Consider the following 25,386-nt stretch of genomic DNA (forward strand, 5'->3'; position numbering starts at 1 on the left):
GAAATTTAGACTCGTATGATAGTCAAAGATATGATAATTTACTTGAACATTTGCAAGATAATCAAAACAATTTAATAAATCAAATATCAGCCCAATATTCATTGAATTCAGAGCTTATGGTTGAATTTAATCAGACTTTAAACATTGGTAATTATAATTTCAATGAATTAGAGAGTAAATTGAAAATTGTAAATGATAAACTTAGCGACTATGTAGAACTAGAGATTTAGAGATTTGCTGAACCAGTTGATTATTTTATATAACATTGTATTAAGTTTAATCCAAGATATTGAAAATTCTTTAACATTCTGTAAATTGAAAGTTCTACATCCTAGTATTATTTCAACTGAAGAATTGTACTATTAGATAACCAAGATTGCTGGTTACTATAAGAACAAATTACCATTAAAACCCGAATTGGAAAATATGTGGCAATTAGAAAATTTGATAGATGTAAACTGTAAACTAAATTCTAAAGAAATTACTTACTTTTTGAACTTACCCATTGTAGACGAATCAAATTATAACCTATACAAGTTTTTTTCTGTACCACCTAATATGTTTCGAAATAAATATGTAACTGTCCTACCTAAGATCAGATACTTACTAAAGTCAAACGATGTTTATAAAAAGAAAGAAATATCAATTGAAGGTCTGACTAGTGAATGTACAAAAAAACAAATTCAAATTTCATTTGTTCTATAGAAAATCTGTATCATGACAAACTAAATTGCGAAAAAGAAATTATTGAATCAGGAACTACATCAAATTGTAAATATAGTAAGATGAAAATAGATAATAGTATTGTCAAATGGATTCCAGAATTGAATAGCTATTTGTGTATCTTTCCAAATGAGGAAACTATAAAAATTGACAAGCAATCAGAAATGATAACAAAATCTGTAAAAGGAGTTTATTTAATCAATAGCAACAACAATACATTTTATTATAATGGTAAAAAACTTAATCATTTGTCTGAATCGAATTATAGACCTAAGTTATTGAACCTAGACAACGTTACTAATACTATGAATGAAGAACAGGAACCAGAATTCACAATTAATTTAGAACATCTTAATTTTAATCCGATTGATGTCGACAAGTACACCCCCATAAAGGAAGAAAGTAATTTTACAACAAGCATTAGTCTATGGACTTCTCTACTGTATATCGTAGTTCTAGTAATTATTATCATAATTGTTTATAAAGAATTCTTTAAAAATGTGCAACCCGTTCTTGCAGCTCATCCACCCCCTGATGTTCTCTTTACGGATGGAGGAGTTATATGAGTGAAAACTGCATAGAATCACTGTTAACTTGTTTAGTCAGCATAGTCGTAGTGAAAGACAATATTGTATTCAGAGCTCAGTTCCTCGCTAGCGTACATAGCGAACGGACCTCATGAAACACTTTGTAATGTTTTGTAATAAATAAAATTGTTATTTAAAAAGTAACTTATTTATTGACAAACTATAATTTAGATTATTAAATATTCCTATGCCAAAAGAAAATTATGAAAAAGAAGTGAAAATTATAAAAAAAATTGCAATAGAAAATGGGTGATACCAAAATTATTGATGAGATGATATAGAAGCAAAAATATAAACAAGTTGATTCATAAAACGATAAAAATTCAGAATATAAGGAATATGTTTGTGTTCCATTCCATACAACACTATTCTCAACATGGCAATTAGGAAGAATTTCACAAAAATAAATTTTATTTAGTATACAAAACAACAAATAATGCTTTTGAACTAATAAGGGAGATTTCTAATAAAAAATACAACAAGAACAATTTCAAGAATTAGGCGTTTATAAACTGGAATGTAGTAATTGTGAAAAATTTTACATTGGTCAAACACGTAGATGTTTTCAAAAAAGGTTCAATGAGAACATTCAGGTTCTAAATTCAAAAAATACTACGGTACTCAAAAATCAGCGTTTGATGAACATTTAATTGAAACTAATCATAATTATATCGATATAAATTCTAATATGAATATATTAAGCTTTGGTAATGAAAGTAAAAAATTGAATGTAAAAGAAGAATTTTATATCTATAAAACTGCAAAATTAAAAAGCAATAATTTAATAAATATAATTAAATATTCAATTTGACTTGAATAATCCTATTTTTGATAAAATTAAAAGTAAATATGATTAAAATTGAATAACTTCAACCAAAAATAATGAATAAGGAATAAATAAATCATATGAAAATAAGCATATGAACATATTATATTATCTGGTATCAACTTGTTTATTTTTACATTTTAACTTGAAAATGGCCAAAGTAGGTCGAAACTAGTCGTTAAAATGTTTTAATAAAAGGGTACTACAAGTTTTATATGGTTTCTATCAATTTGATGTATATTGTACAGAATGACAGTGAATACAGTAGTACTACAGTATAACATAAAATATTAGTATACCATAGGGAAAACTAAGGTAACAATTATTTTTTGTACAATATACAGTAATGAGAGTAATGAGAAATACCCTTACATAGGCTATTGCCTGTGAGTAAGGGTGAATCTGGAATATAATGATTGAGGTGAAATTTGTATGAGAAAGTAACAGTAAGGATAGTAAAGAAATAAAGAGATTTCAAATTTGATACATGTTCTTGAGATCAACAATGACATTTTACCGCTTCTTTGTACAGGGGTTTTCACTTTTCAGGCTCTGAAAATTCCCGTATATTTCACGTTTTTCCCGGTTTTCCTCGCTAGTTGAAACACATTATTAACCCTTAACTGGTATGGTCGGGTCAAAACTGACCCAGCCGACTACACTTTCTTATCTTTTGCAGGAATAATCCTGTCGATCGCCCTCTCCCCCCTTGTATTCTCCTACTTCCGCCACCACTACAAATTGCCAGTATGCTCTAACTGCTCGTGCGTGTAGTTTGCGATTTCTTAGCGTTTTGGGTCAGTTTTGACCCAGCCATACCGTGAGTAGTGAATTCGGTTTTACAATTTCTGGGTCACGTTTGACCCAACCATACTTTCAATAGTTATTCTTACAGATAATTACACAAAGGCCAACTAAATTCAATCACCGTAATTACCATAATATATTACTTACTTACTTATATATCACATAATGATATAATTACCTCATAATCACCATAGATTGGGATTTTGTTGCATTGGTTCCATCAAATGATGTAATTTTATACCAATTAAATTTGATTGGCTTTTGTGTAATTGACTTTTTGTGTAATTATTATTATTATTATTATTATATTATTATTATTATTATTATTATTATTATTGATAATATTATTACTTCTTTCATGAAGGTAAATGATTTTTGGGCCCTAATACAATTCTACAGAAAGATAAGTTCAGAAACAAAAATAATCGTTGGCTGGGTCACATTTGACCCAGCCATACCATTAAAGGGGATTCAATCTGTGAATCTATAAATTCAATTATCTATAAAAAATGTGTAAAAGATTTTTATAAAAAATGATGTAACACAAAAAGAGAACATCAGGGATATTATATCCAATAAAAAAACTGGGATTTACACAAGTAGAGAGAACATTTCCATACAAAATGTAAGATTTTTTGAAAATTTTCAGTACATAACTTTTACCTATGTCAGTTTTTTTGTGAACTGATAAAAACTATGTTATTACAGGTTTTTTTGGAGATGGACTCATACTCTATGACATAAAATCACAGAAGAGACTTTTGTTCAACAGGATGTATTTTTTTTATTTTTTCAAAAATAGTATTGCACATTCTTGACATGCTTCAGATTTTTTCAACATAAATATTTTTTAAACTGTAATTTCATATTGTAAATGGTCTTGGAACAAGAAGTAGACTATGTTCTTATTTGATTTTAAATATAAAGACTTAATTATACATCTAAGAGTATTTTTTTATTTTTTTAAATTTGGGGTCATTTTTGACCCAACCATACGTTGAGTGTGACCCCAAAGACACCATACCAGTTGAGGGTTAATATGTAAGAGAATATAGTTTGGTGGGGGGGGGGGTTTGATTTACTCAGAAGGGGGGTCAATTTGGAAAAATGTAATATTCTTAAAAAATAATTTCAAAAGTGCATAAATATGTTTTTCATCAAAATGTAGCACCATTATACGATTATAACTGTACACTGTATTACGAATAATATAAAAAAGCAATTTAGAAAAAAACAAAACTCCATGACCTACCCTTCAACAAAATTAGTAGAATTGATTGCGATGTGAAATCTCTCCATAATAAGTAGGTTAGTATGATTAGGTACACATAACCATTAGCCATAAACTAAATAAGGATTGAAATGAAGATTCAACAGATTGGAGTAATCTTGATCAAACAAACCTTCTTTGAATTGTATATTTCCATTTTATTCTCATGTTCCTCATTTTTGTAAGTAATGAGCCATTGTAGCCTATATGGCCATTCTGTATATTTTCCATCTTATTTCTCAGGGTTTTCTGGTACATAATTTAATATAACCATTATAGAACTGTGTATTGAATTTAGGACATTGGAATTCAACTTGTTATTATCGAAATTTGTGTTGAACATCATTTTGCTGTAATTTTGAAAGGTTTGAAATATAACCTTTCAAGTAAATTTTAAATTTTTTCCTCAAATATAGTTTGTCAAGCCAAATGCCAAAGACATGATAGACAGTCTCCAAGTCAGAGACAGAGTAACAGACCATAGTCCAGGCGCTGGCTTACATTGAGCATACATGAGAGAGGCAGAGAATTTGACTTCGGATTATTGTTAGGGGGTCTTTAGTGTATATGAAACTCGATGTCGTCACGTCCCAGGGTGGTCATCAGCTTGGGGGGGAGGGGGGTAAGTTGTAAAAAACGCGCGCTTATAAAATCGCCTGTCCTGCAGTTAGTATTCATAGTACAGCTTTAATTTTTTCTCAAAATTATGTACACATAACTGGCTTTCAATGTGGTCCTGTACATTTTTGCGATAAACCGCATAGTTTTTCCGTAAAAAAATAAAATATCTCGAAAAATGTATTTTTTTATTATGGACTTTTTGTTATTTCTCGAATATTCAAGTCATTAGCCGACTTAGAGGAAAATGCTCTCAATAAACGTTGTAGGCCGTTTCTTGCTGAATCCAATGATATATATAGTTTGGGGGTTACGATCATAGATGCGGCGGTGGGAGGGGGATAAGTAGCACTGTTACGCTGCGGCGCGGTCCTCCCTCATGATTAATGCGCGTAATGGCCTGTCTATCGCATCGCTCCTACTAGTCTATGCATTCAAATTATGTATTTCAGGAATGCTATCTTATGTATTTTCGGTCGCTGAACACGATTTTTCAACTCTCAAGCCTCAATAATTGATGATTCTCATCATAATATACAAATTATGGTCAGAATTACAAACTTCATCTCAGTCTGCAAGGAAACTAAGAAATGACTGTTTGAAATAAACGATACTTGGGTTTCAAGAAATATATTACGATTGAATAATGATAATATTTATATGTGTTCATGTTTTATTTCAAATTAGTTTATTGTGATGTGCAGCAGGCTAAATTATTAATTACACACTGGCCACGCTTACTTGATATAGTGGTCAGTTAATTTCCATGAAATGTTTGTGGAATTTCTCAGTTCTTCATGGTGGAAATGGAATTTATCATTCATTCATTATCATAATGATTATGTTTAGAATGAAAATGTTTATCTTTCGTGAATCTTCAGTTTGTCGTGAACTTTTGAGAAATATAATATTTTGAGGAACAGTATTTTTATAATGATATTTCACCAACTTTTGATTGATTCATCCATTATATGGTATTCCCGTTCAGACTGTTTTGAAATGGTAACAAGTTATTCAGTATCAAAATTTGTGGATTCGAATAGTTTTGGGCCATGCCTGTTATTCCTCCCCAAACATATTTATATGATTTGTAATTTTATCCACAAATGAATGAATGAATGTATGTATTCCTGCACGTAGCTAACGTATGGATTATTCCTTTATAGATTCTTGTATGTCACATTAATAAATCTCTGCCACAGATTTAGAAATCAAGTCTCGATGGTTTGGAGAGCATATTATTGGAGTGATTCTTTTACTCTGCTGCTTCTAATATGTTCACTACCTTTGTTTGATTTTAGACCATAGACATGAAAAGCTATGTCCACCTGTATCACTCCATCTTTATTGAGAATTTTCATAACTCTTCTCATCACAAAGTTTCCATAATCTTGCAGCGTATTGAAGTTTTGAAAAGTGAAGTAGGAGTTGAATTCAGGAGAGCCATGTCATCATTACGCGAATTTGTCAACGATATTTAGGGATTTAGTCAAATCCACAACTAGTTTCACTTACAATTTCATGGGCCAAGTGAGATTAAGAGTTTTTTTTCAAATATCCATCAGATGTTGACAGAGATTGTGGTTATTGTAGAAATGCATGCTGCACTAAAACTTCAATGCTGAATTATCTTTAAACAGCTACCTAGTAAAAATACAGAGATCAGATCTTTTTGTTCTAGAATTAACTAAGACTAGGATTTTTGTTTGATTGCATCGTGGAGAATGAAAGAACTCTATTTCTTTTTATAGGTGAGAATACACTTTTACAATTTGCCACAACTATGTTCAGATAAAATTCGTTGGAGACCGATAACTATTTCTTTCTATACGTTCAAAAGAGAATCACACACTTCTTCACTTGCTTCCAGATTCTGTTACATTATGCAGATTCTGTTGTCCATCAGAGTCTTGAAGAAAAATGTTATGTTCTTTTGAGAAGGTTATGCTTCTGAAAATCATTCTCATCTCTCATTATTCTTCTTTTACTTCATTCGATGACTTTCTTCACAATCTCCAGTGATATCCATAATGATGTCAACATACTTGAACAGAATATCTTTGATGGAAGATTTATATAGTAGCACCCATTTTAGGAAAGCCTTTGAAGAACTAGTTATTCCATTCACTCAGTTTTGGATGATCGAATGAGGGTTTGCTCCAAAGCATGATCGGTTGTCACATTTATTAAATTTTCAAGGTTTCATTTGACAGAGTGTCAATGTATTGACTGTATAGAGTTAATTTTTCCTTATTGGAAATTATCTTCTACTTCTATGGGTATTTTTTTAGATTTTTTAGATATAACACAGATTCCATAACATAGTTTATGTGATTGAATGAAAAAAGTATGGGATCTTTTCTCGTACAGTTTCTATGAGCAATACCAGAGTCCTTCCTTATGAGCATGAATACAATTTAAGATAATTTAAACTATGTTACAATAATCAGTCATAAATTTCAAGTAGTCATTGATTTTGCATTGTGATTCTAAAAAAATTCCACAAATAGCTCCTGACTTCTTTCAAATATACTTTGACAATCTCTCATATTTGAACCGTTCATGAGTCCTTGTAGTTGTTTCATTGAATTGATTGCTTGCTCTCATACCTTAATAATACTGATCTCCCCTCAATAGATTTCCAACAGTATTCTCTCCAAATATATCAAATTCAACAAAGATATCTCCCATTCCACTTTCATTCAAGTACCACCCCAAAACAATCAGTCAAACTCAGCCAGATGAAAAGTATCTATTCATAGATATAAGTTACAGAAATCAGATGATAAAGCTACGTTTACACCAAAGTTATTAACAAAATGTTAATAACTCAATCTTTATAGATTCTATTAGATTGAACAGAACTTGGCAAACACATGTGTCCATCATGTGTATGATAAGTTATGTTCAATCTAATGGAATCTATAAAAATTAAGTTATATTAACATCTCGTTAATAACTTTGGTGTAAACGCAGCTTTAGAGTTGTATTTCCTTTGTAATCAAATATTTAGTCATATCACATGGGAGTAATTGGCATTATTTGTGCTTCAACTGTAAATTTATATTAAGAAAATATTTTACTCCTGTACGGTGCTCTATATGGGGTAGCCTATAATATTTGTTTAACTTACTCCATTACCTGACTTTCGCAATTCCAAAGTGATCATTGAACTAAATCGAATAATTATTCTCTCTTAATGGAATGTCAGTTTTCTATATACTGAGAAACACAATAGGATTCCTAACAAGATGGTTTATCATTACAATGTAATCATAAATAATGATAATGATAGAAAGAAATAGTTATCGGTCTCCAACGAATTTTATCTGAACATAGTTGTGGCAAATTGTAAAAGTGTATTCTCACCTATAAAAAGAAATAGAGTTCTTTCATTCTCCACGATGCAATCAAACAAAAATCCTAGTCTTAGTTAATTCTAGAACAAAAAGATCTGATCTCTGTATTTTTACTAGGTAGCTGTTTAAAGATAATTCAGCATTGAAGTTTTAGTGCAGCATGCATTTCTACAATAACCACAATCTCTGTCAACATCTGATGGATATTTGAAAAAAAACTCTTAATCTCACTTGGCCCATGAAATTGTAAGTGAAACTAGTTGTGGATTTGACTAAATCCCTAAATATCGTTGACAAATTCGCGTAATGATGACATGGCTCTCCTGAATTCAACTCCTACTTCACTTTTCAAAACTTCAATACGCTGCAAGATTATGGAAACTTTGTGATGAGAAGAGTTATGAAAATTCTCAATAAAGATGGAGTGATACAGGTGGACATAGCTTTTCATGTCTATGGTCTAAAATCAAACAAAGGTAGTGAACATATTAGAAGCAGCAGAGTAAAAGAATCACTCCAATAATATGCTCTCCAAACCATCGAGACTTGATTTCTAAATCTGTGGCAGAGATTATTAATGTGACATACAAGAATCTATAAAGGAATAATCCATACGTTAGCTACGTGCAGGAATACATACATTCATTCATTCATTTGTGGATAAAATTACAAATCATATAAATATGTTTGGGGAGGAATAACAGGCATGGCCCAAAACTATTCGAATCCACAAATTTTGATACTGAATAACTTGTTACCATTTCAAAACAGTCTGAACGGGAATACCATATAATGGATGAATCAATCAAAAGTTGGTGAAATATCATTATAAAAATACTGTTCCTCAAAATATTATATTTCTCAAAAGTTCACGACAAACTGAAGATTCACGAAAGATAAACATTTTCATTCTAAACATAATCATTATGATAATGAATGAATGATGAATTCCATTTCCACCATGAAGAACTGAGAAATTCCACAAACATTTCATGGAAATTAACTGACCACTATATCAAGTAAGCGTGGCCAGTGTGTAATTAATAATTTAGCCTGCTGCACATCACAATAAACTAATTTGAAATAAAACATGAACACATATAAATATTATCATTATTCAATCGTAATATATTTCTTGAAACCCAAGTATCGTTTATTTCAAACAGTCATTTCTTAGTTTCCTTGCAGACTGAGATGAAGTTTGTAATTCTGACCATAATTTGTATATTATGATGAGAATCATCAATTATTGAGGCTTGAGAGTTGAAAAATCGTGTTCAGCGACCGAAAATACATAAGATAGCATTCCTGAAATACATAATTTGAATGCATAGACTAGTAGGAGCGATGCGATAGACAGGCCATTACGCGCATTAATCATGAGGGAGGACCGCGCCGCAGCGTAACAGTGCTACTTATCCCCCTCCCACCGCCGCATCTATGATCGTAACCCCCAACCTATATATATCATTGGATTCAGCAAGAAACGGCCTACAACGTTTATTGAGAGCATTTTCCTCTAAGTCGGCTAATGACTTGAATATTCGAGAAATAACAAAAAGTCCATAATAAAAAAATACATTTTTCGAGATATTTTATTTTTTTACGGAAAAACTATGCGGTTTATCGCAAAAATGTACAGGACCACATTGAAAGCCAGTTATGTGTACATAATTTTGAGAAAAAATTAAAAGCTGTACTATGAATACTAACTGCAGGACAGGCGATTTTATAATCGCGCGTTTTTTACAACTTACCCCCCTCCCCCCCAAGCTGACGACCACCCTGGGACGTGACGACATCGAGTTTCATATACACTAAAGACCCCCTAACAATAATCCGAAGTCAAATTCTCTGCCTCTCTCATGTATGCTCAATGTAAGCCAGCGCCTGGACTACCAGCTGTATAGAGTGGTCATTTCAAAGAGAAAAATAAATAAAAAGAAAAACCTAGAAACTAACTAAAAAGGTGTATATTTGAATATAATATTCATTACTTTAGTTATAAATATTGCCACCCAATTATTTAGGAGCTCTAGACTACTAAGATTAGGTTAAGAATGTTTCTGTATCCTCATTCCTCAGTACAGCTGATCATATGTTGATAAACGTAAAACCATGGTACTGTTTTAATGTTGTTAATAAATTTTTTAGTGAAATTTGACAATATCCTTGTTTTCTTACTACCCTTTAACCTTTAAAACATTATAGTCCAGTCACTACCGGTATATAAATTGGTGTTTGTTGCAATATAGTAGTTTGTATATTGTAGTTCTAGTTTTTCAATACAGTATATTGTTTTATATATTAGAGAAGTCTAGAACCAATTTTTGCATGCAAAATTTCCAATATCTTCCGATTGTCACAATTCAAATGTATAATTCAAAATCCCCCTGGGCGTAATTTTGTGCTCTTCAACTTGAGAACGGGTAGAGCGCACAAAATTACGCCCAGAGGGATTTTGAATTTATTCATTTGAATTGTGGCAATCGGGATTTTGTTGATTGGAAACTAAAATTCACTAAAATTGATTACTTTGTTGAAATTTTATTCGGTTTTGTAACTCAGTACATTATAAATATTTCTGGCGAAATTTTTGAATTCTCCCGCTGTGAATGAAAACAGAATCAATTTGTTATCAGAGTAAAGTTATGGCGCTTGCGCCGGTGTATTTGAGGTAAAGGTTGTATACCGTTTCTCTTTAGTTCTGCACTAAGAGTCGAATTGTAGTATTGAATAGTAGGTAGTTTTGTCATAGTTTCTTTTGTTTTCTCGATCGAGAGTTGTGTTATTTGTATGTGATACCAAAGTCATTGTTGTAAATTAATTAGTATATTCCCAATAACACGAGAGAAAGTTTCTGTTCCCTGGTGCGAGAGCTGATTAAGAGGAAAGATTGGCAAATTGGACCACCGAATGGAACCAAACGTTATCCCACACTTCCTACTATTCGCATAGTGCGGGGTCGCCAACCACTGTTCAACGGCACTATAGTGAGGTCCAAGTTATAATGGCAGTGTACGATTGACAATAGTGTTGCTATCCTTGTCTATCATGCAACAAAGCAGATAGCGCTATCTCTCTCTAGCTTTGCAATGTTGTCCGTTTGCCAGAATATTTAATTTTTACTTTTGACAGTGACTGTAAACAAACAATTCTCAGCCGCCATTTTTTCTTCATTCTACCAAAATACTTCAGTAGTATAACGATTGAATTGATTTAAAATGTATTTTTGAATAAATGAAATAATTTTTAGATATTAACTTACCGTATGAGAAAATTATAATTAAAATTCATCAAATTAAAATACCTGAAATTACATTTTAAAATTTGATAACCAACAGGGGCGAGGCGTAACTTTTTGGCTATGTCATCTCCAGGAATAATTCAGTTGCAAGTTTGAATGAAAGCTGCACCCCAAAAGATAATGTCTACTTAGAAGATAATGTTTCATATTGGACGATTATTTATCGAGCAAGATGACATCTAGTATAAAATAAGCAAACTATTCAAAATCATAGAGTTGAAAAGTCTAGAACTTGGCTAAATCTCAAGCTCGGAAACTGACCTCAATAATTAAAATTAATCTAAAAACTTGAAATGAAATTCTTTATTCTTCATTGATTCATACAAGTAGCTTACATCATAAAAATGACGGGGATAGAAAAATATAGGGTAACCTTGTGCTATTCCTCTCCCAAATTTAGATAAGGTTACACATAGTCCGAAATATAGGTTGTCTTGTAGGCCTAGTTGTTCACTTCACTAAATTTTCAGTTCTCAATTATTTTTGAATTGAGGTTAAAGTAGATTTTTAAATTTAGATGCTTCAAAACCAAACATAGAAGAAATAATAATAATTATCAATAACAAATTGCAAATAAAATAATTATCGTTCGGTTTGCAACACTGGCGCCGAACAGTGGAATCGCAGAAAATAGCGATGTCTTTGACCGTTTACTCCACCATCGTTTACAGGGAGAGGGAGAGTGATGATGCAGAAGAGTGGTGGTAACCAATGCTAAATTAATATCAATACTGGAATCGCATATTTTTGAGAATCACATTGAACGAATGGAACTGATGATGCAGTAGTCTTCTTTATTGGAACTTGGCGCGCTCGCAAAAAGCGTTTATCTTTTGGTTTCTTCACCTTTTTTTGTATTTATTTTAGATATTTTCAATTGAATAATATACATATTACATATCAATATCTGTCAAGTCATCGGCGAATCCAGAGATGACCGGACGCCTAGCCTCTGATAACCAACCATCCTAGACTTCATCCATGCTTCTGTTAGCCTACATGTATAGGTTAGACCTATTCGTACTGGTATAAATAATATTGAAAGGTAATTTCAGAATTATTTCCATTGAAATTACTTATTATAAATAGAATTTCTATTTTTCTATTACTTTCAGAAGAAATTGGAATAGAATACCTACCAAATAACTTAATTTCTGTTGTTTTGAAGTTCAGATTGGTGTAACACAGCTTTTAAATTAGCCGCCATTTCAGGTTTGTATAAAAATAAAAATCTGATCTCAGTTATGATAGCAAATTTTTGAATCAAATTATGAAAAAAATACTTTATTGATGAATTTAATTAATTTGACATGAAATTGATTATTTATCAAGGAAATGAGAATTATTATTAAAAAAAATTTAATGGGATGATTTGAGTAAAGCTGTGTACAATTGAGTCAGTGTCAAAATGGAGTTACTTGGCAACGTTTTTCTACTATCTTTCTCCACAGCCATTATAACGTGGACCTCACTCTATACCAAGTCGGAAGACAAGTGCCATATAGGAGTTGAGCCTGCGTTGCAGGGCAACCATTCACAGAAACGCCTAGACATCCCAGGTGTTGTATTTATTTTGACAGGTTTAACAAGGTTCTAGTGTACTTACTTGGCTTGGTCAGCTTCTCGCTTCCGCTCATTGGCTTGGAACAAATCGTCTGATGTATCATCTAGGATGGTTGTGATATCTGTTCTTGATGAAATAGACTCATTGATTTGCCTTGAAATATCCCTTATTTGCTCCGGTTTCAATTGAATATTTTTCGATAAAACCTTTAACATGAATAATATATAATATAATTGTAGCGATTATAAGTATCAATCTATATCTATACTCTAGATATAAAGAAATCTTTGGATTCAGTGCAAGAAAGATATGGATCAGGTGATTGACGCATCATCAAATCTGAACCACCGAACTGATTAACTTGAAATTTTGCATGAAGATTCTGGATTTACCGAGGATGGTTGTAGGCTTATTTTTACTTTTTATTAATTAGGTAACTAGTTTGTAATCATGCTCCGCATTGGAGCTCATTTGTTGCACAGTATTATGTAGCATTGGTTTGACAAGGTTCTAACAGTTTCTAAGCTTCAATGTGGGGGGTTGAATTTTCAATTTTGCAACAATTGATTTTTTGACAGGATCTCTAGTCCCTCTGTTACAGCTTTATCAACCAATAAGTTGATACTTGTTGTAAAGTTGAAAATTTTACTCGCCACATTAAAACTACTATAAGAATGGAAGGAAATAATAAAATGGTGAAGAGATCCATCAAATTAAAGAGAATTGACTGCTCTGGAAACCTACGATGAGCATATTTTTATGATGCATTGTTGGAGACTTATAAGCTATGGAGGAGCAAAACATTGGATAAAAACTAATTTTATTTCATTTTTAGAATGAATTGTTATAATTTCAAGTGGCTCACTGCCACATTGATCTCGTTTAGTAACGCGGCGTTAGTTTTGGCATGTTTTCGCTGGTGAAATCAAATTTCTTAATCTTTCGTTAAAATCATCAGCTAGTGTTAGCTGGAGATTATTGAACGGAGCGTTAAGTTAACGTGAATATGGTGAAATCCACCCAAAAGCTGCTGCAACAGTCGTGGGTAAATGCGCAAAATTGTGAAATTATACATCAAATTGAAAAGAGTTGAATGCTCTATAAGCATAGCTTTTCTATTTGATCTATATGCTGCTCATAATCAGCATGTATTTTTTCCATCGATTTTTAAAAAAGTTATGAGAGCAAAAATTGGAGGCAAATGTGTATTTTCAAAAATGTCACACCTTCAAGAGCAGATATTTCGATAACTATAAAATAAATAGACAAAAATTTCAGATGAATATTGTAGGAGATTCTGTAAGCTTCAATTTTGTAGAGAATACTCATGTCCACTCATCTAAACGAGAAACCAAAAAAATAGTACATTAGAACCACCCTCACGCCCTCAGTACTGTGTGGAGGGGTCGAAACGTTTGATATGTTTACCTCCCTACTACCCTAAACAGTACTGCGAAATCAAAAATAATTGTTTTCCAAAAATTTCCCTCTATAACACTTCTGTTTCGTATTTAGTATTATCATTTTATTGTAGCTTCAGAGTCCTAAGCTAATTTGTAATTTGCCGCCAGCCCTCAGTTAGTTACTTGTGGTTGCGCAGTTACGCTTTGTAATCTAGCGCATGCTTTCAGTGGAAGCGTCCCTGTTTGTTTTGCATTCGTAGCAAGTGACCGTAAGGAGAAGCTTCTAAACCACTCTCGTTTAAACCGCTCTCGTTATAACCTCCTATTATTACCAGTATTGTGGAAAACCTCATTTAATTCTCATTATGATAAATTATTATACCGGCCTTGACAAACCGTAACTCATACCTCAATCCTTCCCGCAATATTGTTCCACCTCATTTCCGACCTTTTACCGCAAATAGTGAAATACCTAAAAGTGCTTCAAGACATTTATCATCGACGCTACGTGTGGCCACACCAACGAACCAACGCTTCAACTACATATGGTGAGAAGGAACAATATCAAGGTATTAAGATTCATTTATAAATTTCATTATTTTTATCCTCGCATCGCGTTTTGTGGTATCCTCACCCCTTCCTAGGTCCTCCATTTTAATACAGTCTTATTTTCTACTCCTTTTATTTCTTCAATATCCTCAATCCCGAACAACTTCATTGGACTATATAATAATCAGCTGTTTTGGTTAGCTGTAATTTAGAACGATACAATCTAATTTATAATCTTTAACTTAATCTAAGCTATAACTTGAATCTGACAAAACCTTGTCAAACCAATGCCGCAATTTAGTAATTTTACTCCTATAGATGTATTCACATGATACTATCATAATGTTGATTTTTAGTAATTCGGTTATTGTTTTTTTTTTTTGTTCTTCAATTTGATTATTTCATTAATTATCATTTTCATCTTATCTTTCATTATATAAAGTACGTTAAAAAATTCATTATTCATCATTTCAAAATTTTCTTATTTTACTCGCGCTTCGTGCTTGACAGGCAATCTCCTGTGGGGTGGGAAGCACCTCATTCAAGTGCACCAGTATAATTGTAAATAATAATAATGTAGATTTTGTTTGCAGGGTATATACAAGTAGAATGTGAACTCACGTCAGTTGCTAGGTGTCTGATCTCAGCCGGTGTAGATCTGGGAGCATTCAAGAAACTTTCCAGTTTATCAGCCACATTTATACTTCTGTTGACAGCATTTTCAGATTGCTCTTTCACGTCGAGTGTCGTATTGTATGCAGCTTCAGTAAGTTGATGTGTGGCATAAATGTCATCTTTGGCTTGAGAAATCTGCAAAAATGTTCAAGTATACAGTGAAAGTGAACTCTTATCGATATTCTATGGTGTTAAAGCAAAGAAAGAATCTCTGCATCAAAAAATAAGTTTTATGATTTACTTTTCTCATTAGCTTTTGAATTGAATAATTCAATTAGCACTTCAAAGGATCAGACGTGTTAAAGATACTATGAAAGATCAGATGGGGCCGCCGAAAACAATGGATGGACAGGTAGAAGTTCTAGTGCCCCATCAGTGGTCCTATTGTTATTAATTTTCGATATTTTCGTGGTCTATTGTTAAGGTTCCACTCCGAGGAATATATTGGTGGACCAGTCTGATTACTTAAACGCACTTTCAGCTGTAACAGAACTCGAGCTTGGCAAGTTCCTAGGGCGAACTAACCAATAGTTGAGCATGCGCGGTTAACGTTTTTGTTTGTAACGTTTGTTCATAGTTACTATCTCTGTGTTAGCATATAAAATTATCAAAATTAATAATTAATTATTAAATCAACAAAGTTAAATAATATAAAATTATGAAAAAATATTAATACATAATAGGTAGGCCTACTAGCATATTAAAACTTAGAAGAAAGAAGCCGAACTCCCAACCAAGCCTTTCACCTTTCAAAACATTAACAGACAATGTCACCTTTTGTCAAAAAAGATAAAACATAATATTTATCGTCAATTTATTATATAAACATAATGTAAAAATTGACAAAAACAATAGAAAAACTAGTAGTACCCTTTATTATCAAAAACCTTAATATATTTTAACGACTAGTTTCGACCTTAGGTCATTTTCAAGTTATGTTACTATATTAGTTACTAATATATTATTACTATATTAGTTTCAAGTTATTTTTCTACAAATGTAGAAAATAAATAAATAAGTTGATACCGGTACTACATAATATGAACATATGCTCATTTTCATATTATATAGTATCAAATTGTTAATTTATTTTCTACATTTTAACTTGAAAATGACCTACGGTCGAAACTAGTCTTTAATATATTTTAAAGTTTTCAATAATCAAGAGTACTACTAGTTTTTACCAATTTGTACAAAAGTAGCCCATACAAGTGAAGTGTTTTTATAAACATAATGCATTATTAGGCCACCCAGCAATCCCCTGGTCAGCATATTTTTAGTTTTGTCACCCGATCAGCTGGATTAACGAGGCGCGTATATCTGTACGCACCTTTACATAGACATTAAAGTACATAGATTTTTGGTGTATTTTTTGGCGATTTTTGTGTAATTTCGATAGAATTTGATAGGACACAAGAAAAGCGTACGTTCAATAATGATCGTATTGTATGTAACTCAAGTGAAGTAGTCTGTATACTAACTCAAGTAGTCTTTATACAGATTCTGAGCAAGTTGAGTTTAATCGAATCGAATCGAATTTGTTGAGTAACAAATCTAAAGTGCTAAGTAATAGATAAGTTTGTGGTCCCTACCATCTAGAAGTGCCTTCAAGAAACTAGGAGTGCCCACTAATGAGGGCAATGAAGCGGAATCAAAGGACAATAGAGTATGGTAGTCGAGAGTTGAAGGATAAACGTTTTTGGCGCAATAGCTCAGTGTACTGGTAGCATGGCCTCGTCTCGTTTCTTTTGTTGAGAGTTGATAATGAAATTAAATTTAAAATGTAGATGTTATATCATTCAAACAAGTCAAAACAATTAATAATGTGATCTGCGGATGGTTGAGTCTCGAGAAAAGGTCAGTTACCCTTAAGCTGCTGCAATTTCAACCTCTTTCTCATGACTTGAGAAATAAGTAAAAAATATTTACTTACACCACGGAAAAGTTCTTCTGCATTGGATTGTTTGTCGTGTATGTGTTTCTGAGCATCATTTGCAAAGCTGAGAGCCTTTTCAGCTTTTGTGACAGCACCATCATCACATCCCAGACCACCACAATGTCCGCAACCTGCTCCTCCACACAAGCTATCACAAGGATCACCATTCTTACCACAAACCTGTAAGAATTCAATTTCCAGCTTATAAAAAATTCATAATAATTTATAAATTATCTATCACGAGAATAGCCCTGGCCGGAGAAATAAAGTGATGAGCTGCCAACAATTCGTGTCAAAACATACAGATCACCTACTGTTTGATTGTGCATGTCAAATGAATAACTATTTTACTAATATTTTCGAGTTGTCTATGTTTAAGATCTATTTTACCACAAATGTAGCTGAAATTCTTGTGATGATGATGTAAGTTTCGATTTTCTCTGATAAAGTGTGTTTATTAGTCGAACAGTCGATGAGTAAGTCGAACAGTCGATGAGTATACGATAGCGTAGAGTAGTTTTAAAAACAGTAGTAAAAATTAGGTCAATAGCAAGGTGTTAGCTTTCAATAGCGAATACAGTGTAGTTATCTAACTTCCAAACATCAGATTAATCCGATTCAAATCAGCAAATGTTTCATTCACCAACAAAGCCACCATATGGATTAATTTCGGAATACGAAGAGGAGGAGGAAGAAGAAGAGGACGTCATCCCACAGGACAAGGTACAGAACCAGGAAAGGAAGGATCAGCCAACAGAAGGTAAAATGCATAGTAACATAACTTCAGTTATGAAATCGGAATTTGAAAAAGACATTCAAGATATTAATAAAACTATTCAGGAGCTCAAAGAATGGGCTGAAGAAGAATTTGAGAGGAGGAAAATCTTGCGTGCAGATTATGACAGGTTTTTAAATATAATAAGTCGAGCTACGGAATCTGTGATTAAAATTGATACCCGTGCAACTACAATAAGCCAGTTAACATCCACATTGAGCTCAGGCGGCCCAAAACTGGAGCAATCAATAATTAACTTGAGTAGATCTGTTCAAGAAATTAAGAAGCCCACAAGTTTTGCTGATGTTATTAAACTGCCAAACAAATAGCTTCAGTAGACCAAACTACAAATAACGTCAGGAAGTTACAAGCAAAAGAGCATGTTTTTCTGCTGAAACCTTCCGAGTTGAAAGGGGACGAGAAGCAAAGCAGCGAAAACTTAAAAAAAGCTTTAAAAGAGAACATCCCAAAAAATACAATATTAGGGTCAAGAAAACAGTCAACGTGCGAGGAGGTGGACTTCTTTTAGTATTAGACACATTAGAGGATAAGAAAAAAATACTTCAAAACAAAGGCTTGCATACTTCAGGAACCATTAAAATTACGGAACCCACCAACAAGAAGCCGAAAGTAATTCTGTACGATGTACCTTCTGACATCACCAAAGAAGAGCTATCTGAAATTGTCTATAGTAAAAACTTTAGTAATCCTGAGATTTCAAAATCAGATTTCAATAAAGGTTGTATCCTTTACATAAATATTTACAACAGTATCCAACATGTGATCGTTGCACTGAGTAGGCATACCCGGTCTTTCAGATACTTAACAATTGGCGAGGAAAATACTAGATATCAAGGACGAGGATATTCTTAACTGGCATATAAATAACTACAAATTTTCAGTAAACAATGAATAACAATGATGTTCTAACATTGGGAGAAGAACTAGAGGGTTTCGAAGAGATATATGATGTATCTGTTAATCAAGCAAACAACTTTGTAAGATTGCTTGAAGAGTACAACTTGAAGATTTTCTGTCTCAATATAAGAAGTATAAGAAAAAACTTCAATCAATTGATGGTACAACTGCAAGATATGTCTGTAGAATTCGATGTTATTATTCTTACTGAATGCTGGATAAAAAATGATAATATCCCACAACACATGGAGAATTACAATATAATTTCTTCGGTAAACAATCCACTCCAAAATGATGGAATCGTCATCTACATCAAGAAATGCTTCAATATATCTTGTTCCGAATTAATAGTTAGACAGGCAAATGTACTGAATTTGAAGTTGGAAACAAGAAACAACTGTTATAACATCATTGCAATTTACAGATCTCCATCGCATCATGACATAACAGATTTTTTATGTGATATGAGACAAGTTCTGGATAACCTATAACCTGCAAAGTAATCAAGTCATATGTGTTGGAGATATGAATATAAACACACAGCTCCGTCACCCACATCAACAACTACAGGATTATCTGAATTTTTGTTGTGAATATGGTCTTAAACATTGTATCAAAAAAGCTACAAGGACTACTGGAGAGACAGCTTCCTGTATAGACCATATTATGATCAATTTCGAAAAGCAAGTATTACCTATAATTTATGAATCCAGCATCACAGACCACTTCAGCATAATCCTGGGATTGAAAGAAAGTACTTCTCCTGATGTCAGCAGCAACGACAGCAATACACTTCGAAAATCCATAGATTCGATTAGACTGAAACATCAACTTTTTACAGAGAACTGGGAAGGCGTCATCAACGCTCAAGACACCAACATTTCCTAAGAAAATTTCATCACCATCCTCAAGAAACACATAGGAGATAATACCAACTACTACCACCACCAACGTAAACGTCTCAAACCTATCAAACCATGGATCACAAGAGGACTAGTATCAGCTATAAGGAGAAGGGATCTGCTCAACAGAAGGAGGAAGATGCGTCCTGACGACTTCGAATTAGCACAACACTACAGACAATATCGCAACACTCTAGCAACATTGATTAGAAATACAAAGGAGGAATATTATAGAACAAAACTAAATGGAGTACAGGACAATCTAAGAAAAACCTGGCAACTGATAAGGGAGGCAACAGATGCAGTGAAAAGGAATGAGGATACATTGAGTAAGATCATTATCAACAACAAAATCCTGTCAATCGAAAATGATCACGAAATCATTCTTGAGAAGACTAATGAGCATTTTGCTAACATTAGAGCGAATCTAGCCAATAGCTCTTCAATAACATTCTGACGATTAATGCCTCAAAAACAAAATTTATTGCTTTCTCACTAACAGATTCCAAGAAGCCTTCTAAGCAGACATTCAAACTACATCATTGCAAATTGGATAGTATGAATTGTAATTGTCCTTCAATAGAGCGCACAAACAATATAAAATATTTAGGAGTCATAATAGATGAATTACTTCGCTGGGATAAACACATTTTACATCATACGGTTAAACTCAGAAAATTAATTTACAAATTCATCCAACTCAGGCAGCTACTATCAATAGACATGATGAAAAATGCTTATTATGCAATAGTCGAGTCCATAGCAAGATATGGCATTTTGGCCTGGGGAGCTACAAATTTCTGCCACATCGATCCTATCTTCAAGGTTCAGAAGCTAATTTTGAGGATAATAGGACGCAAACATCCACTCTTCCCTTCAGTACTACTATACTCGGAGCTCAGCATCCTCAGCATAAGACAGATTTACATTCACAGACTTCTAACATTCACCAAAAAGAACCCACAACTCTTCATCAATTTGAATCACCCGCAAGGAACACGCAGAAGGAACATGGACTTGGCAATTCCCAGGATGACAACATTAGCTGCTCAGAGGTCAGCCACATATTTAGGACCAAAAATTTTCAATAAACTGCCAATAGCTATTAAAGAAACAGTTCCAATCAATTCATTCAAATCGAAAAAAAACTGGCTCCTGTCCAATAGAATCAATCATGGAGAACAATTAGCTCTATGAAAAATTTTCCATACTGTTTCATTCTCATTTTCTTCATTATAATGATTTTTTTCCCATGAGTAATATGATTGTTTTTTATGTTAAATTTTTATAAAATTTCAACATCTTAGGTTATCATTTTTTTTTTCATATTTGTGTATAGAAATGTGGTTTTTATGAACTTCTAATGACTCACAAAATGTATCTTTATTAGAATTTTTAACTTTTGGCATAAAATCTTAAACAATAGCAAAATTAGTGGCATCCCGACACATATTTATATATAGTGGGGGCCGCTTTTCTTAGATCAGCAAGTAATCAACCAATTGTATTAATACTTTGTAAATAATTGTACCTTATATGCTTTTTGTAATCATGTCTATAATTTGAATAAACTCCTCTGGTCGTGTTGTACCCTCGACCAGAGACATTATTATTATTATTAATTTATTTATTTTGAGATACATATGAGAGCACAAGGATAATATCCCTTAATTGCTCTCAACACATGACACATAATACAAGTAAATGATTGAAAACGCAATATTTTATACAAATATTGAAAGAAATAAAGTCTTTACGAAAAGTCTCTGAAAAATATCCAGTAATGAAAATTTAAACACAATTTTAGATTGAACACAATTAATGAGTTTGAACACGTCATAATATTAAGTTACATTGAACCTACAGGTACACGTTGAGTTACACGTCGAATGGAAAATCAACTCAATCAGCATTATCAAGAAATTAAAAGTTCAGTATGACTACCATTAGTCACATGACACACATCAAGTGCATAGTCAAGTCCTTTCCAAAAGAAATAGAAACACAGCTTTTGTAAATTGAACATTTATTTTTGGTAAAGGTCTATGGTTTCGTGGCCACACAGGTCCAATCAACAAGCTGACAAATCCTTTGGAATCCTTTCAAAACATTGGAACATTGATAGCGGAGACTTGTAAATGATCCTTTATGAAGACTCAAAGGTATAAATTGTATGACATTGGGTCAGGAGTACGTAAGGCCAAGCATAGGAAGTCCTGACTTTGAGACCCTCAAGGGACTTATAGACAGGGGGAGTAGAAAATACTGGTCTTATAAACGGCGAAAGTGGGGGCGGTAAGTGACTGGCGGCCAGTGATCTTTATTATGACACTTTTCAAAAATTTCTATTCACAAAACATTGATTTGAATTGAAATTGATGGAAAAAGGCGTAATGAAAAGCTCTGGCCACCAATAATACTTCAGTTGATGATGCTGTAACTTTTTCTATGGTGAGATATTCAGGTGTTTTGAGGCCACTATACCTAGGAAGACACTAACAAATGAAACATTCAAATACCCCCCATGGTTTACTGCAGAGATTAAAGGAAGGAATAAGTGCGCTTAAAGAAGCTTAAAGGAAGGAATAAGTGCGCTCAAAAGCAGAATTACTCCAATTTCCATAACGATCAATATGTCGCCTTGCGTAGAGAACTCAAAATTTGAATCTCAACAGCTTAGAAGAGTTAAGTTGATAGAGTCCAGTCCAATGTCAGTCACGATTCCAAAGAATTCTGGAAATGTATAAATAATAAACGAGGCTCGGGAGACTTTTGTGAGACCATGATTTTCAAAGATCAAGAATTTACTGGCTCGAAAATTCTTTCTGGTTTTTCAAGTTTGTCTGTACCCCAATTACGGCTTGTTACAAGATGGATGAGGACAATGGACTTTATGGTGAGGGCTCCAATAGTACTCTGAATATTTCTCCAGTGTCTGAGGATGACATACTCCAAGCAATCAAGAGACTAAAGCCGAGAGTAACTCTGGGTCCTGATGGAATACCATCTTTCATTATCAAGGGTTGCAGCGAGCACTTGGTGGCCCCCCTCAAGTATCTGCTTGATCAGCTTCTTTGTAAGGGTGTTTTCCCCAATGGGAAAATAATAATAATAATTTATTCGACCAATCAACATACGTTGTACAAAATATTGCAAGAAAAACGTAACTGGTAACTGGGAAAAAAAGGAAGGGAGTTGAAAGAATAACACTCCAAAATGGCGAAACAATAGATGATACTAAACATATAGTTGATAGTATAAATAACTATTTCCTCACTATTGTAGATAATAATAGATCCAAATTGGAAGATTGTTTGCAAAATTAAGGTCTAGCTGATGTTTTTCCAATACAAATTCTAGTTAGATAAGTTTTTATTCACCCCGTAAATGAAGAAGAGATGCGGAACTTCTTGAATTACAGTAAATTCTTCTGCAAGATCCAATAAGGATTCCTGGAAGTTTACATTCAATACGTACCGAGGAAGCTATGAAAACTTTACGTTACAAAGTGAATAGCAGTCTCAATGTAGGGTTAAAATGCTCCGCAATTTTCCTGGACATTTCCAAAGCCTATGACTCCATAGAACATGAGTTGCTTTTAGAGAAGCTAGAAAAATAGGGATAAGAGGAGTGACAAATGAATGGTTTGCAAGTTACCTAAGAAGTAGATAACGACATAGCCTGCCTCGTGAGGAATGCTTACCTATCTGTGTATGATGAAGTTTATGAGAGCTTGCCAGTTGAAAGATGATCTTCGTGAGCCGGAAACCCAACAATCTGTTAAACATGATCGTCTTCAGACTCTCAGTGAGGCTCTCATTCAGGGTTTGGAATATGAAGCTGTGACATAATCGGTGAGGGGCCATATACGTGTTCGAGCAGCATCGGTGGAGGATAATCATAATGGGTTCATGGAGGAAATAATTCAGAAGGTCTTGGAGAGGCTCAGGACCGGGAAGAAGGTGATAAAAAGTTGGGATTGCAGAGAGAGAGGTCATCTTCGAAGAAAGTGCCCACAGAAGTCAATGTTTGACAAGAAGCAGGGTATTGTGGATTGTGATAAGCACTGGAAGCACTGCTCACGCCAGGAGTGAAAGGAAGCAGCTGTGAACAGGATAACTGTAGCTACAGACTACTGGAGAGGAGATGAAATACTGAAGGACCAGGAGGAAGATCCTGATCTAAAGCGCTTGTGGTCTTGAAAACATTCTACCCAAGGAAGACCCAGCTGGCAAGAGGTAGCTCCATTGTCACCACATGTTAAGACCCTCTGGGCACAATGGAATTCGATTGTGGAAGATGGAGGAATCTTGAATAGGGTGATGGAAAATGCTGCAGGTGATCAGAGACGACTACAAATCATCATCCCAAGGAAGAGAATTCCAGGAGTATTGAGACAGTTATGATGGAGTCTCTGGCTGGCATTTTGGAGTGCACAAGACCCTAGAAAAGGTACGAGAGAGGTTTTACTGGCCAAATTAGAAAGAGGATGTAAAGAGCTGGTGCCGAAATTGTGCAGTATGTGCATCTGCTAATGGCCCTATGCAGAAATACAATGTGGACCTGGAACGGGAAGACTACATCACCAAGCTCCAAAAACAGATGGACGAAATCCATGAGACCATTTGCACAAACACTTAGGATGCCAGTGACATGATCTAACAACTTTATAACATCAAAGCAGACCATTCAGGATACCAGGCGTGGATACATGGTTTGGTTGTACAACCCTCAATGACATTGTGGATACTCTCCCAAGTTGCAGATATCCTGGGATGGACTTTATGAAGTAGTTACAAGGATCGATGATGTGGTCTACAGAATCATGGAACCAAGAGCTACTCCACGAATTGTCCACTTCAACCAACTGGCATCCTATCATGGAGACAATACTGCAAGGGAAGCTCAAGAAGTGCAGGTTTTTCAACCAGCCAGCCCTGACTTTGAAGAGTTCATGGACAATCTGGAGATGTTACAGGAAGAAGGGAATGTCACCGACAGTCGCCAGGACCTGTTCACCCTGCCAAAGAGCTATGCATTGGCACATTGCATAGCTAGGAATGTTGGAGCATCATGTATTATTACAATATTACATACATAGAATAAATAACATTAAACACATATGCAAGCTCTTTCTCACATCACAAGGGATTGCTATATTCTTCAG

At 33.6% G+C, this 25,386-nt stretch overlaps 1 protein-coding gene across 2 annotated transcripts in view; it reads right to left on the reverse strand.

Moving 5' to 3' along the window:
* Window positions 1–25,386, reverse strand: part of LOC111050643 (laminin subunit beta-1) — a 263,300-nt gene that overhangs the window by 43,509 nt on the left and 194,405 nt on the right. For both annotated transcript variants that reach the window (XM_039443365.1, XM_039443363.1), the window contains exons 28-30: window positions 17,622–17,804; window positions 15,635–15,823; window positions 13,104–13,267 (exon numbers count right to left, since the gene is read on the reverse strand). In XM_039443365.1, the coding sequence (XP_039299299.1) occupies window positions 13,104–13,267; window positions 15,635–15,823; window positions 17,622–17,804 (536 nt within the window). The remainder of the gene's footprint in view (window positions 1–13,103; window positions 13,268–15,634; window positions 15,824–17,621; window positions 17,805–25,386) is intronic.

Source organism: Nilaparvata lugens, chromosome X (assembly GCF_014356525.2).
Source record: "Nilaparvata lugens isolate BPH chromosome X, ASM1435652v1, whole genome shotgun sequence".
NCBI classification, from domain to species: Eukaryota; Metazoa; Arthropoda; class Insecta; order Hemiptera; family Delphacidae; genus Nilaparvata; species Nilaparvata lugens.